We start from the raw sequence: 13,504 nt of genomic DNA on the forward strand, positions 1-13,504 counted from the left end.
GGGCTTATAAAGGCGACCTTCTGGGGAGAGTACTTCCTGAGAGCCTTTCTGAAATCGAGGGTTACCTACTGGCATGTGAGAACTGACAGGACCCTGGGATTGCAAAGTTCATGAATTAGATTTTATGATTTGGCCATTGAATCTAGTCTGCTCTGATCAGTGCATGGGCTTTTTTTTTTAATCCTTGAAATTTTTTTTTTTTTTTTGAGAGAGAGCATGCATAAGTAGGGGAAGGGCAGAGAGAGAGAGGGGGGGACAGAAGATCTGAAGTGGATTCCATGCTGACAGCAGAGAGCCCGACGTGGGGCTCTAACTCAAGAACCAGGAGATCATGACCTGAGCTGAAGTCGGATGCTTACCTGAGCCACCCAGGTACCCCAGTGGATGGATTCTTTTTTTAAATTTTATAGTAGGAGTGGATATGCATAAAAAGTTCAGCTGTGATACTGCCCAGATGTTTGGCGACCCACGCATAGCCTCAAAACCCGAGTCAGGTTTGAAATTTACCTGTATTTGGACACAAGGGCTCAAAACCCCCAAATGAGAACTTTCCAGCTGATTAGTTCTGACTTATGGTTAACTTAAATTTAAAAGCCATCAGGGTTCACTCTGAAGTGCAGAGAATTCTAAAACATTCGGCCAGAGTTCCATACACTTTATTAGACTCAGATGGTTACCCCTTTTCTGTTTTATACTTGTGTTTACAGACCTTAGCAAACATTAGTATTTACGTGGGAAAAACTACTTCCATAAATATGAAAATAGCTTCTTTTATTGGTCCTCACTAGAATGATTTTTTTTTTTTTTTTTTTTTTTTTTTTCTGGTAGAGACCCTCGGAAACATTTTTTGAAATCTAAATTGTAAACTTCACCTTAAGACCCCTGGGTCTGGTGGAGTGGCGTCCTGGGGGGACCCGTGTGGGCATATGCGTGTAAGTGTGGGGGGGGGTGTGTTCCGTAACTGACTACCACCCAGTCACTCAGATATGAAGTGGAAATTCTTCCTTTTCCAAATCCTTGAGAACCTCCAAGAATATTTACTTTAGGCAAATGCTTATATTCCTTGGTCTAGCGATGGGTGAGGTGAATTGTAGACAGGGCCTCTGGGAAATAAAGATAAAAGCTACCTTTGCAGGCCAATCCACACTGGATGAATTAGGCAGTCTACCCTGCAGGTGGGGTGGGGAAACATCTCTGCAGAAGTTCTCCGAAGGTTTCCTTCAGAGAAGTTGAAATATGAAAATTTTAGCAGGTTCCTGTTATAAATTTTGTGGTTGGCAAATGTCTCCAGTCTTTTCAGTCCCAAGTGTTTTCTATTCTTGCTATTCGTGAAAAGGTATTGCAAAGCCCTGCATCTGTAGAAAACCTGTGTCAAGTTTTAAATCATCTTGACCTTGCTGTAGTAACTTGGACTTTTGTTTTAGTGATGAAGGACACTTGCCTGCAAAAATGAAATGTTATTTTACAAACACACTAACTCACTCTTCAAAATGCACGTGGCCTGCTCTCACATCGCCAAAACCATTAGAAGGCCACAGCCCAGTTTATGGAAATGGAAGAATCTTCTCGTCTACAGGAGTGGCGTGGACTTCTGGGCACGGGGCTGCAGTTCTTTCCCAATATGATGTGACATTTCCCCGTTTCAGGAGCCTAGTGGCAGTCCTCCGGAGCCTCTGAGACAGTCTTTAAGATATATATGAAGGGTACAGCTTGATATCATAATCTCGGTAACTTTACATATTTGAGAAGGTGTGGAGATCAGCCTCCTTTCCCCTGTGCGTTCAGTAAGTAGCTACCCTCCACTGATGAAGGGAAGGCATGAGCCTTACCTAACATCAAAAGGGCTTCAATTTTCATTTCAAACGTACGATCTTACTTAATTTCGGGCAACTTAGAATTATTGCAAGCTGTACGTACATGGTTTTTGAAATCAATATGCATCCTAAAATGATTTATTTCTTATTGTGCTCAGATTTTGCACTTAAAGAAGCTGTATCATTTTTATTAAGAAACCTTTGGTCTCTAAAAGCCACCAACATTCAGCAACGAGGCCTGATCAGGAGTCCGAGGGGAATCCTGTTCTTCAGACACACCACTTAGAGGGCACCTACTTCCCTACCTTCTCCGCGGATGTATACGCTTCCCTCTTCCAGCTTCCTTGGAATCACACGAGGAATCATTTCACTCAAATGCTCTGCTGGTAACTCCCTGGAGTCCTCCTCTGAGTCCCAGTTGCCTCTCTTAGCAAACTAAGATTCTGATAATCCTGGGCTTTCTGCAGTTCCACCAACTGGCCTCCTAATCATATAGAACTCCAAGTTCTACAGAGAAGGGTAGAGTTGCCAGCTTTATTTTTTTTTAATGTATATTTATTTTTAGAGAGAGAGAGTGAGCAGGGGAGGGGCAGAGAGGAGGAGAGAGAGAATCCCAAGCAAGCAGGTTCTGCATTGTCAGCACAGAGCCCAATGTGGGGCTCGATCCCACGAACCATGAGACTGACCTGAGCCGAAAGCAAGAGTCGTACGCTCAACTGATTGAGCCACCCAGGCGCCCCCAGAGTTGCCAGATTTACTGAAGAAAAATACAGTCCACTTTGAATTTCAGATAAACAATTTTTTTTTACTGTAAGTATTTCTCATACAATACTTACTTATACTAAAAAAATTATTCAATCTTTATCTGAATTCAAATTTAATGTGGTGTGCTTCTCCACTGCTTTGGAAAGAAAACAGTAGTTACTCTTCCTATGAGTGTTTCTGTCTTTTTCAATATTTCTACGTATCTCTTAAATCTTCCAAAGAGCCTTTTGGGTAAAGCTCGTGTCAGGCCAATCACTCCATCATTTTATTCTCCTTTCCTTGCCTTTCCAAAGCATTTATCCTTCTTTTCCTTTTATTTAACAGTGAGGCCAACGCACATTACACCGTATCTGATGGTGGGTATTCACCCATTTACTGCCCAGGACGACGTGCTGGGCACCATGTGAAGTACGTAGGGATAAAAAAGTTAAATACATTCATCACTTTGGTCATCCAAGCAGCTTACAGCGAACACATTGACATATTTCCTTTTTTCCAAGCCCTGCCAAAATTTCCCCATATTGTTTCTTACCCCATGTGAGCATTCTTATGTCCGATCAATTTGAACCTTTCTAGGGTTCAGGCGGTGATTCTGGGTATGTAAATTCACACAACTAGGTCAGACTGGGGAAAGCATGAAATGCAGAATGTACCGTTTCGCACTTATTACCTACTTACCGGACGATGGAGGTGTAGATTTTCTGGAACTAGGTACTATGTCACCCAAACTGGATGATGAATTTCCTCCTGATTTACTGAAGTAAAGCAAAAATTTATGTTACACCTGATGCTTATTTCAGACATTAGAACATTTCTATTGCTCAATAAACATGATTAGTCATTGTCTTTTTATTGAACTTTAAACTTGTCTTTCCTACAAGGAGGCAAATAATAATTTCCCAGCGGAGATTCCTGGAGTACTTGAAACAGCCATGTAATAGTCTCTGTTTCAAATTCAAGGTTTAATTTTAAAAGGCCCTGAGAGAATGGAAGAGAACTAGGGTAATATCTGCGGCCCTCACGCTCTCCACCAGCATCACAGAGAGATAACCACTGATGCCCTTTGCTTTTTATGTTAGCGACCTTCTGAAGTAATGCACAGAACCTTAAAGTTAACACCAAAACTTATGACTTCCTTCTTGTGTGGTTTCTGCTTCTCTGCCTTAGCTGGGTTACTTTCAGTGTATTAAGATTGAAAGTACGCAAGCTTTCGTGAGCAACCTACAAAAGAAAAACACAGCAATACTCAACTTGCTAACCTTTAAAAGATCCACAACGGAGCATGACACACACAAGTGTTCTGTGATTTAACCCTCTGATAGTAGTTAGTATTCGGAACATGTCTCAAGCCTGCCTACCACGGAGGATTCAACTTGGGGATTTTAGGCACAAACTGAAGAGCGTGTACTTCAGAACCACCAAATTCTAAAATCCGAAACAAGACACGCCAGCGTCTTAGCAACTTTACGGGATAAAGTTATCGGAATCAGAGCGTTTATGTTTTTTCACCGGCATACCAGCATGCTAAATGCCCTACTACCAAATGGCCCCTTAAGGAAGAAGATGGAAAGGAATATCGTACAAGAGTGACAGGCAGTTTTGGCAAGGCGATCTTAGCGCCTAACGTTTATTATCAGAGCCAATCGTGGGTGTACTTGAAAGAATTTGCTACAGTGTCTATGCACCAAAGGGCAATGTTTAAGTTACACAAACATTAAGATAAAAATATGAATTCCACTAAAATATCAATAACCAGGCTCAACCGTATTGCTGCTATTCTGGCATTTTGATGCATAAAATAGACAAACGTCAAAAACTTTAATAGCTAGCAGGAGGCCTCTGTATCTTTTTCCCAATTCTTAAGAGGTACTCCAGTACAGTTAATAATACCAGACTGCATATAAAATTAATAAAAAGTGGTATTTATAGAAGCTGTAAGAATACCCATTACCAGGACCAAAACATTTTCTTCCAGACGTTTTGTGTGTGTTTGGTTTTGCTTTTCCTTTTTCTAAGGTACTGAGTCTAATTTCAGTTCAAGCATGGGTCTGTTTTACATTCTCTTTGAATTTTAATAAAAGTCAAAGTATTATTTGAATTGTGTAAAATTTCGACAACCACTGCAAATAGTCAAAATGTTCAAAATGCAAATTTGCCCTTAACTTTTAATTCCAGACAAATGCCACATTCTTGAGCTCTGCCCCCACTTGCCACTTTTGATGTCGGTTGATTTTTATAATTTAAAAAACATCAGGCTTTTTACGTACTGCTGAATGCTGGCTATGTCCTCAGAATCGAACCGTATTTCGGATGTTAGAAGACAAACCTAAGACCTCTGAAAGTAAAAACACCTTCACATACTGAGGCAAAAACTTAGGTAACCAGGACAAAATAAAATCAAGAAAATCAAAAGAAAAGATCCAAGGTCTAGTAAAGGTCACCTAGCTCCCTAGAATAAGTTATGAGGCGTTACTCCCCAAATACAGATAGTTTATATGGTCCTTTAAGGGAAAAAATGCAAAAGCAATACGATCTAATATAGTAAATAAAAACGGGCCCTTGCCACACGACGTGCGGCATAGCATGGTCGTCCGTCTGCGGTCTGGCTACAGTCAGATGGATCGAGTTCTCATCCTCATTCTACCACTTACAAGCTGTGCAAGCTTGCTCAAGTTCCCTAGCTTCTTTGCCTGTCGCCTCATCCGTGAAGTGGAAACGCTCATGCTTCTTGTGCCCACAGGTTCTTATAAAGCTGAGCTGATGACCGACATCAGACCAGGGATGCCCGCTTGGGAGGCAGAGGAAACCGCGCTTCCTTAACAACGTTGGCCAAAGCTTCTCCCTTCCTACTCCTTGGGAAGTATTCTCAGTTTGTACGTGAATAAGCAGAGAAAGATATACAAGTCTATCTCCGTAAAAACCCATCCCAAATTTCCTACAATACATTCTACAAAACACGATTCCAAAGACATGCACCAAGAAACGTTCAAGATAATTTTAGTAGACCCCTGAAAAATATCCCCCTCCCACTATCCAGATTCATAGGCTGAACAGATTAAAGGCTGGGAACAGCTTTAAGGTAATTTGCTATTACCAAGTACTGTCCTAAACTTGTTTGACCAGGTAAATGCTTGAAAATACTGAATTATCCTCAACAAACAAAATCAAAACAATCCCCTATCTGAGATCACTTCAAACCTCAACAAACTATATCCCACCAAAGTCAAAACAGCAATATATATACCCTATGAAAAGAAAACTTTTTCACATTATAAGATTTTACTAGTTAGTACTGAGAGACTACTATCAATACAGAGATTAGAAAAATAACAATTTTTCCAGGAGAACGCTGGAAATTTTATGAATAGGATCCGATCTCTAACACCCTACAAGTGAAATGTGCATGCACTGTTGATCTGCGTGCATCCACTTTTATAGGACTAAATGCATCTCACAATCTGAGAGCCCCCAGTAGCCCAGGGATTAATGACAGCCAAATAATGGGGGAGAGGTTTCAAATAAGGGAGGAATCCACCTGAACCCAAACAGCCTGACAGTTACAAAATAGGGATGTTTCAAACCAAAAAAAAGATCTTCTAGATGACTTATTTGCAGATACTTGGGGGAAGAAAATCTTGCCTGTGCTAAAATATTACCATTGGCAAAGGATCTTCCAGCATTATAGAAACAAAATATAACCAAGAAAATAGAAACCTAGCAATTCACATTAATGAAAAGGTTTGCCCCAATCACATCCCTTCCGACAAGGAGAAGCAGAAGAATCAGGCCATGTTCTCGGACTCGTCTGCATAGGGTTCAATTTCAAATTCACTCCATGTCTGAGTAGCTCCTCCAGTGATTCTTTTAATGAGGGGCACACAACCTCAAGAATCCTAAGAAGGATTATTCAGCCCCAGCTTATTACATAACTCATTTAATTGCTATCTGCAAAGGCAGCGTTAACTGGTTTCATATTGAGTTTCCCTTTACGTGCTTAGCGATGGGTAGAACTGAAAATTGAGTTTCCTAAGTGAAAATGAAGTAACAGGTCACAAGACCTGCTCTTCGCCAGTGAAGTCTAAGACCATCATCTCTAAAACACCTTCCTGCCATGCCAGGCAGCTACCACGGATACTCGGATTAGTCATGAAGGCTGCTCAGTGTCCCAGTGTTTTCGGTAAGAGATGAGGACTTGAGAATTTCCTCTGCACTGAAGCCCACATTTAATACTCCATGCCTTTATGATTAACGACAACAATTAATTTGATTCTCTCCCAAATAAGATGACAATCAGATGCTGGGATGAAGGCTTTAAAATGCAGGATTTGTGATTCTATCAATAAACCATATCACCAGTCTGCTTTTCAACACATAATAAAGACTGTGGAACACAGAAAACAAGAGGACATAAATGATGACACAGTCTGGACGTTTACAAAGACACTTGATGTTTTTCTCATACCTGGAGTAGAATTTCCCTTGCTTGGCTCTCTGTTCATGCTGTAGTCTCATATTTTCTAGTTTGACTGGGCTTGGAATGAATCCGATTTCACAGCCTTCTTTAACCAATCGCCCTATCCACCAGTCATTGTTAAATTTCTAAACGCAAAATCAAATTTGTTACGATCAGTGCACAGAAGTTCATGTATTCAGATTGTTTTTCTTCTACATGAACTATTTTCAGTGGAGAGAAATATTATGGCGAATACAGTTAACTATGCCTCAACATCACAACTGGAGAAAGCCTAAGGCTTTCATGGGTTGAACAGGTAAGACTGAAGTATGGCCAGTGACCTCAGCAATTCACCATAGGATTTACCCCTCATTCTCTTTCCTGGTACTGTGTGAGATTAGCCTGAACTTCGGTGCGGCCTCTGCAGGCCCCTGGTTCAAATATTCACAATTCTTCCCATTAAGAACCAGGGAGTGCTACAGAGTTCTCTTCTGTAATCAGATTGCTTAAAAATATTAAGAGTCAGAGATAAATACTGAAATCTACCTGAAATATTTTGTTCCGGGGCCAAATTTCCCTTTATGCAAACAGGTTTATAGTTACAATGGTATGGTGTTCACAGATGATTTCTCCATTTACGTGGATGTTGACAATTCCTCTCTTGCAGATAGAATGTTTATCCTACATCTTTATGATTTGTTTTTAATCCTCTCAATGGAATAGTACTTTGCCAGTCTATTCTTGAACATTTCAAAGAAGACTGGCCACTCTGTTTTTCTTTTCCTTCCATGGTAGAGAAGAGATCTGTCTTTAAGCATCAGCCATCAGAACGGGACCCTGGATTAACCTAACTTCTGCCTGTGAAGTCAGATTGTAGGCATGCCACCATTTCTGACAGCTTTTATGGTCTTTCCTTTCCAGCCAGTATTTCATATCTCTTTCTAAAAAGTTAACGAAATGGTAGGTTCTCAATTCTCCAGGCTTTTTTTTTTTTCTTACACATATAAAAACATTTCTGAATCGAGGCTAAAACTGTACCTCTCTACACCTCTTTACTACACAGAGTTTTAGAGTACGGATTTATTTTTTCTTTAATAAATTTTTTTTATTAGAGTCTTGACTAGGCTTTTTTATTTATTTATTTAAAAAAATTTTTTTTAACGTTTATTTATTTTTGAGACAGAGAGAGACAGAGCATGAACGGGGGAGGGGCAGAGAGAGAGGGAGACACAGAACTGGAAGCGGGCTCCAGGCTCTGAGCCATCAGCCCAGAGTCCGACGCGGGGCTCGAACTCACGGTCCGTGAGATCGTGACCTGAGCCGAAGTCGGACGCTCAACCGACTGAGCCACCCAGGCACCCCATTGACTAGGCTTTTTGAATTGGGAGTCCTCACCTCCTTTACTTTAGTGAGCAGCTAAATTTACATACATTCTTCCTGACACATCGTCCCTTAGATGGAAGTCTGTTCCAATGGTCACTCCTGCAGGTCCGGGGAAACCTCATGCTCACACACTGAGAACATCATTGAGGGGGAATTTCTGGTCGCTTAATGCCATGTTCTGCACAGCTGGTATTTGGTAAATATTGACTCAAAATAAGCCTTAATTAAGGGTGAATTTTTCCAATGTACAGGCAGGAGTCATTGTTAACTGGCAGGTGGAGACCTCCGGCATGGAGGAAAAGGGAGCGTCTGGCTATCTGCTTCTTGCATCAATGGCTCCAATTCCCACGATTCTCCCTCCGCTTCAGACATTTACTCCCCAAAGGAGGATCAGGGCACCAGTGGTCCGCCTTCAGACATTGTCAGCAGAGAGGAGAGATCATGAATTCTAGGTATTATTATTAACTCTCCCCCAGATGGTTAAACTTGAGACATGAGAGGGACTCGACATGCAGCCAAGGTTAAAAATTAAAAGAAAAGTACAGGTTAAGCATAAAAAAAGGATCATCTACTCCAGTATTTCCCAATTTCTGGGTCACAGAGCCCAGGGGAGCCCTGAGGTTAACTGCAAGAGGCCTGTGACTTCTTTCTTCTTTAAAAAGGTTATATTTATATTAGAAAAGGTTGAGAGGCGCTGAATTTGTGCATGTTATGCAAGTGGAGCTCTACGCAATGCTATTTCATGGCAATAAGAAATAAGAAATGATGTTTCAAGGTGAAAACATCAGGCGGGTAGAAATTCAAATTATTTTCCTTACTTCCTTAACATGCAGAAAATCTTTTGCTTCGAAGGAGATGGCCATGCCTGGCACTGGAACATCATCTTCGTGGGCTGCACTATAGCTGACATTTGTCCGAACAGCAAATGCAACGGGCTTTGTCTAAGGAGGGAAAAGAAAGGGAGAAAAAAGTAAAAAAACAAAAAAAAACAAAAAAAAAACCCAAAAAACCAAAACCAAAAACACAACAGTGTTCCTCCCTTTCCCCTCCAACATACAAACAGACACCGAATATCTACTGTCATTTCTTTTTAAAGTTTTTATTTACTTTTTTAGAGAGAGAGAGAATCCCAAGCAGGCTCTGACTGTCAGCACTGAGCCTGATGTGGGGCTCAATCCCACAAACCGTGAGGTCAGGACCCGAGCCGAAATCGAGAATCGGAAGCTCAACCAACTGAGCCACCTAGGGGCCCCTCTACTGTCATCGTTGCTGGTTTTCCACCTCGGTTGTTTATCACAAAACAGATTATTAGTATTCACAACATGTAAAATCTTTCCGCTCTCAGCCACATACCGCCCATTTCCAAACTAGAAAAAGGCCACCGTTCTCTTGGAAAGCACAAGAGATAAAGTGCCCCTTCTCTGCTTTCAGTGAAAAAGACTTAGCAACCACCACTCCTACCCCAAACAGCTACTTTAATTAATAACATAGTTGCAGGAAGGACAGCGTTTTGGGTGAAAAAAAGAACCAGAGAATATATCTTCTTGAAGGCTGCAGGGAATTATGAAAATCAATGACATTTAATTCTATTATTTTTTCCTCCTTGAGTTGGGTCAGCCATTAAAGATGGTACCCTTTGTTATTTGATGCTTTGAAAATTTACAGGTAAGTATTTGCCCTCTAGTTAGGCAATTCCTGTTTACCCGCAAGGTGGAAAAATAGGTAAGCTCAGAAATGGTGAAAAGTGGTACCTTTTTTTAAAAAAAATTATTTATTTGGGGGCACCTGGGTGGCTTAGTTAAGCGTCCGACTCTTGGTTTCGGCTCAGGTCATGATCTCACCGTTTGTGACTTCAAGCCTTGCATCAGGCTCAACACTGACAGTGTGGAGCCTGCTTGGGATTTTCTCTCTCCCTCTCTCTGCCCCTCCCCCACTCCCTCTCTCTATCTCTCTGAAAATAAATAAACTTTAAACATTTTAAAATTTATTTCTTTAAATTCAAGTTAGTTAACATATCGTATAGTATTGGTTTCAGGAGCAGAAGCCAGTGATTCATCACCTACATAAAACACCTGGTGCTTAGCCCAACAAGCGCCCTCCTAAGACAACTGATAGAATGGGAGAAGATATTTGCGAACGACATATCTGCTAAAGGGTTAGTATCCAAAATCTGTAAAGAACTTATCAAATTCAACACCCAAAAAACAAATAACCCAGTGAAGAAATGCGCAGAATATATGAATAGACCCTTTTCCAAAGAAGACATCCAGAAGGCTAACAGACACATGAAAAGACGCGCAACATCACTCATCACCAGGCGAAGACAAATCAAAGCCACAATGATATACCCCCTTACACATGTCAGAACGGCTAAAGTTAACAACTCAGGAAAACAACAGATGTTGGCAAGGATATGGAGAAAGGGGAAGAATGAAAACTGGTGTGGCCACTCTGGAAAACAGTATGGAGGCTCCTCAAAGACCTAAAAATAGAACTACACTACAACCCAGCAATTGCAGTACTAGGTATTTATCCAAAGGATACAAAAATGCTCATTTGAAGGGGTACATGCACCCTAATGTTTACAGCAGTGCTATCAACAATAGCCAAATTATGGAAAGAGCCCAAATATCCATCGACTGATGAATGGATAGAGAAGATGTGATACACATATACAATGGGATATTGCTCGCGATCAAAAAGAATGAAATCTCATCGTTTGCAACAACATGGAAGTAACTAGAATGTAATACGCGAAGCAAAATAGGTCGGTCAGAGAAAGACAAAAGTGGTATTGTCTTAAGTGGCATTGTGTTTCTTTATGTTATGGGCCAGTGGACTTTTTCTGAGCCGTTTCTCGCTTCTGAAGGAGCTCTTCTTTGACTCTGCTTGTCAGGAGGGAAAGGAGGGATTTGGAATAGAGAGTCCATCTTTACTTCCAAATTTAATTTGTTCTACAGAACTGTTGTCTGGGTCGAGGACTGAGCTAAAAGCCATGAAGTCACACAGATCCATCCACAATATGCAGACTGAGAAAGGCTACCACATTCTGGGCAAGAGCATAGTAGACATAAACTGGGCATAAATCTCTAGAATCTAATTCTTGTTATCCACTATGATCTTCACTGATATAAAAGGTACTCATCCTCAAATGGAAATAGAGACTGTAAAAAAAGAAACAAAAAAAAGTTGCCCGTAATTGTTTCACTGAAACACAATCATTGATAGTGATGGTGCTTCCATTTTTTCTGGAAATTTCTTTAAATACATAGATTTTACTCCCACAGCTATAATCATAAGGTATTTCATTTTTATCCAGCTATTTTCATGCAATATGCTTTTTAAATCTGCCATTTAAAATTATTCAAACCATTTACCTTTTTTTGATACTGGAGTTTATATTTTTTTCACTATGATAAATATTCTACTTCAAAAAATCTGTATGTGAAAAGCTTCTTTCTATTTAGAATTCTTTCCCTGGGACAGATTCCCAGGGGTAGCATGAGTAAGCCATGAGTTACCAAAACCTTTTTCAATTCTTTTCCAAACTACTGTCTAAACAGGCTGCTCCATTTTAAACTGCAACCAGCACTATACAATGGTGCCCTTTAAAAGAAGATGTAGTCTTAATCAGATTTGGGTTTGCTGCCAGAAATAGGATTTTCTTTTTAATTTTTTTACTGTTTATTTATTTTTGAGAGAGAGAAAAGAATTTGAAGCAGGCTCCAGGCTCTGACCTGTCAGCATAGAACCCAACGTGGGGCTCGGACTCACAAACTGTGAGATCGTGACCTGAGCCAAAGTCGGACGCTTCACCAACCGAGCCACGTAGGTGCCCCAGAAATAGGATTTTCTTGAATACATCTTTCTATTATTCAGGAGAGTTTTGCATCATAAAAATACAGATCCAAAATATTTTTTTTTATGTTAGCATGATCATTTCCCTCAGGGTCTTTTTTTTTTTTTTTTTTTTTAAGTTTATTTATTTATTTTGAGAGAAACAGCAAGTGGGGGAGGAACAGAGAGAGAAGGAGACAGAGGATCTGAAGCAGGCTCCTCTCTGACAGCAGAGAACTGATGCGGGGCTCGAACCCGTGAACTGAAGTCAGACACCCAACCAACGGAGCCACCCAGGCGCCCCTCCCTGAAGGTCTTTTATTCCTTGGAGGATAGAGAGATTAGATGTGGTGTCATGTTTTTTCATCATGGGAAGACATAAATTTTAAATATACAGCTCTACAAAGGATCCCATGGAAATCTCAGGTCTTCTATACGTTAACTTTTCAAAGACTGTAGGTAGTAGCAGGAAGAGGAGACACTGAAAAACAGAAAAACAAACTAAAGGCGTGGTGAAGGCCAGCGTGTAGGAACAAGGGCCACAGATAATAATTTTCTGTTCTGACAGGTAAGACATCAACACAGAACATGCGTTCTTCCTTGGCTCACCTCCCGTAACCAATAATTCTAGCCCTGCATATGGAGTTGTGTATGGGAATCAGCTTTATACAACAGAATCCCACCCCTTACGATACTCACTTCAGGAACACATTTCTAAGATTAGAACAGACAACAATGAAAGTGGAGAGGAGGAAAAAGGCTTTATCAAACTACGAGAGCTAACCTGCTAGAGACAAAGACCCCGGGATGCCAACCAAAGGGACCAAACGACAATGTCGCTTTGGGTTCCCTGAACTCACTTCAGCACTAGCTCAAGCAGCGCACCTACTATGTGGAAGACGTTTTCCACATCAATTCCGTTTGTATGGGTTCATTCGTATGGAATTTTAAAAGGCCTGGATTTCTGGGGCGCCTGGGTGGCGCAGTCGGTTAAGCGACCGACTTCAGCCAGGTCACGATCTCGCGGTCCGTGAGTTCGAGCCCCGCGTCGGGCTCTGGGCTGATGGCTCAGAGCCTGGAGCCTGTTTCTGATTCTGTGTCTCCCTCTCTCTCTGCCCCTCCCCCGTTCATGCTCTGTCTCTCTCTGTCCCCAAAAAATAAATAAACGTTAAAAAAAAAAAAAATTTTAAAAGGCCTGGATTTGAATGCTGATTCTGCCATTTACCAGGTAAGCGGCCTGGGGATATTTCTT

The 13,504-nt window shown here is 41.0% G+C and overlaps 1 protein-coding gene across 12 annotated transcripts in view; it reads right to left on the bottom strand.

Moving 5' to 3' along the window:
• Positions 1-13,504, bottom strand: part of CACNB2 (calcium voltage-gated channel auxiliary subunit beta 2) — a 393,564-nt gene that overhangs the window by 29,789 nt on the left and 350,271 nt on the right. For all 12 annotated transcript variants that reach the window (XM_086714809.1, XM_086714810.1, XM_025930405.2 and 9 more), the window contains 3 exons: positions 9,234-9,356; positions 7,042-7,178; positions 3,258-3,334 (listed from right to left, as the gene is read on the bottom strand). In XM_086714809.1, coding sequence (XP_086570935.1) covers positions 3,258-3,334; positions 7,042-7,178; positions 9,234-9,356 — 337 coding nt within the window. The remainder of the gene's footprint in view (positions 1-3,257; positions 3,335-7,041; positions 7,179-9,233; positions 9,357-13,504) is intronic.

The sequence above is a fragment of the Puma concolor genome, chromosome B4, assembly GCF_028749965.1.
Source record: "Puma concolor isolate L17-30 chromosome B4, mPumCon1.1.hap2, whole genome shotgun sequence".
Taxonomy (NCBI): domain Eukaryota; kingdom Metazoa; phylum Chordata; class Mammalia; order Carnivora; family Felidae; genus Puma; species Puma concolor.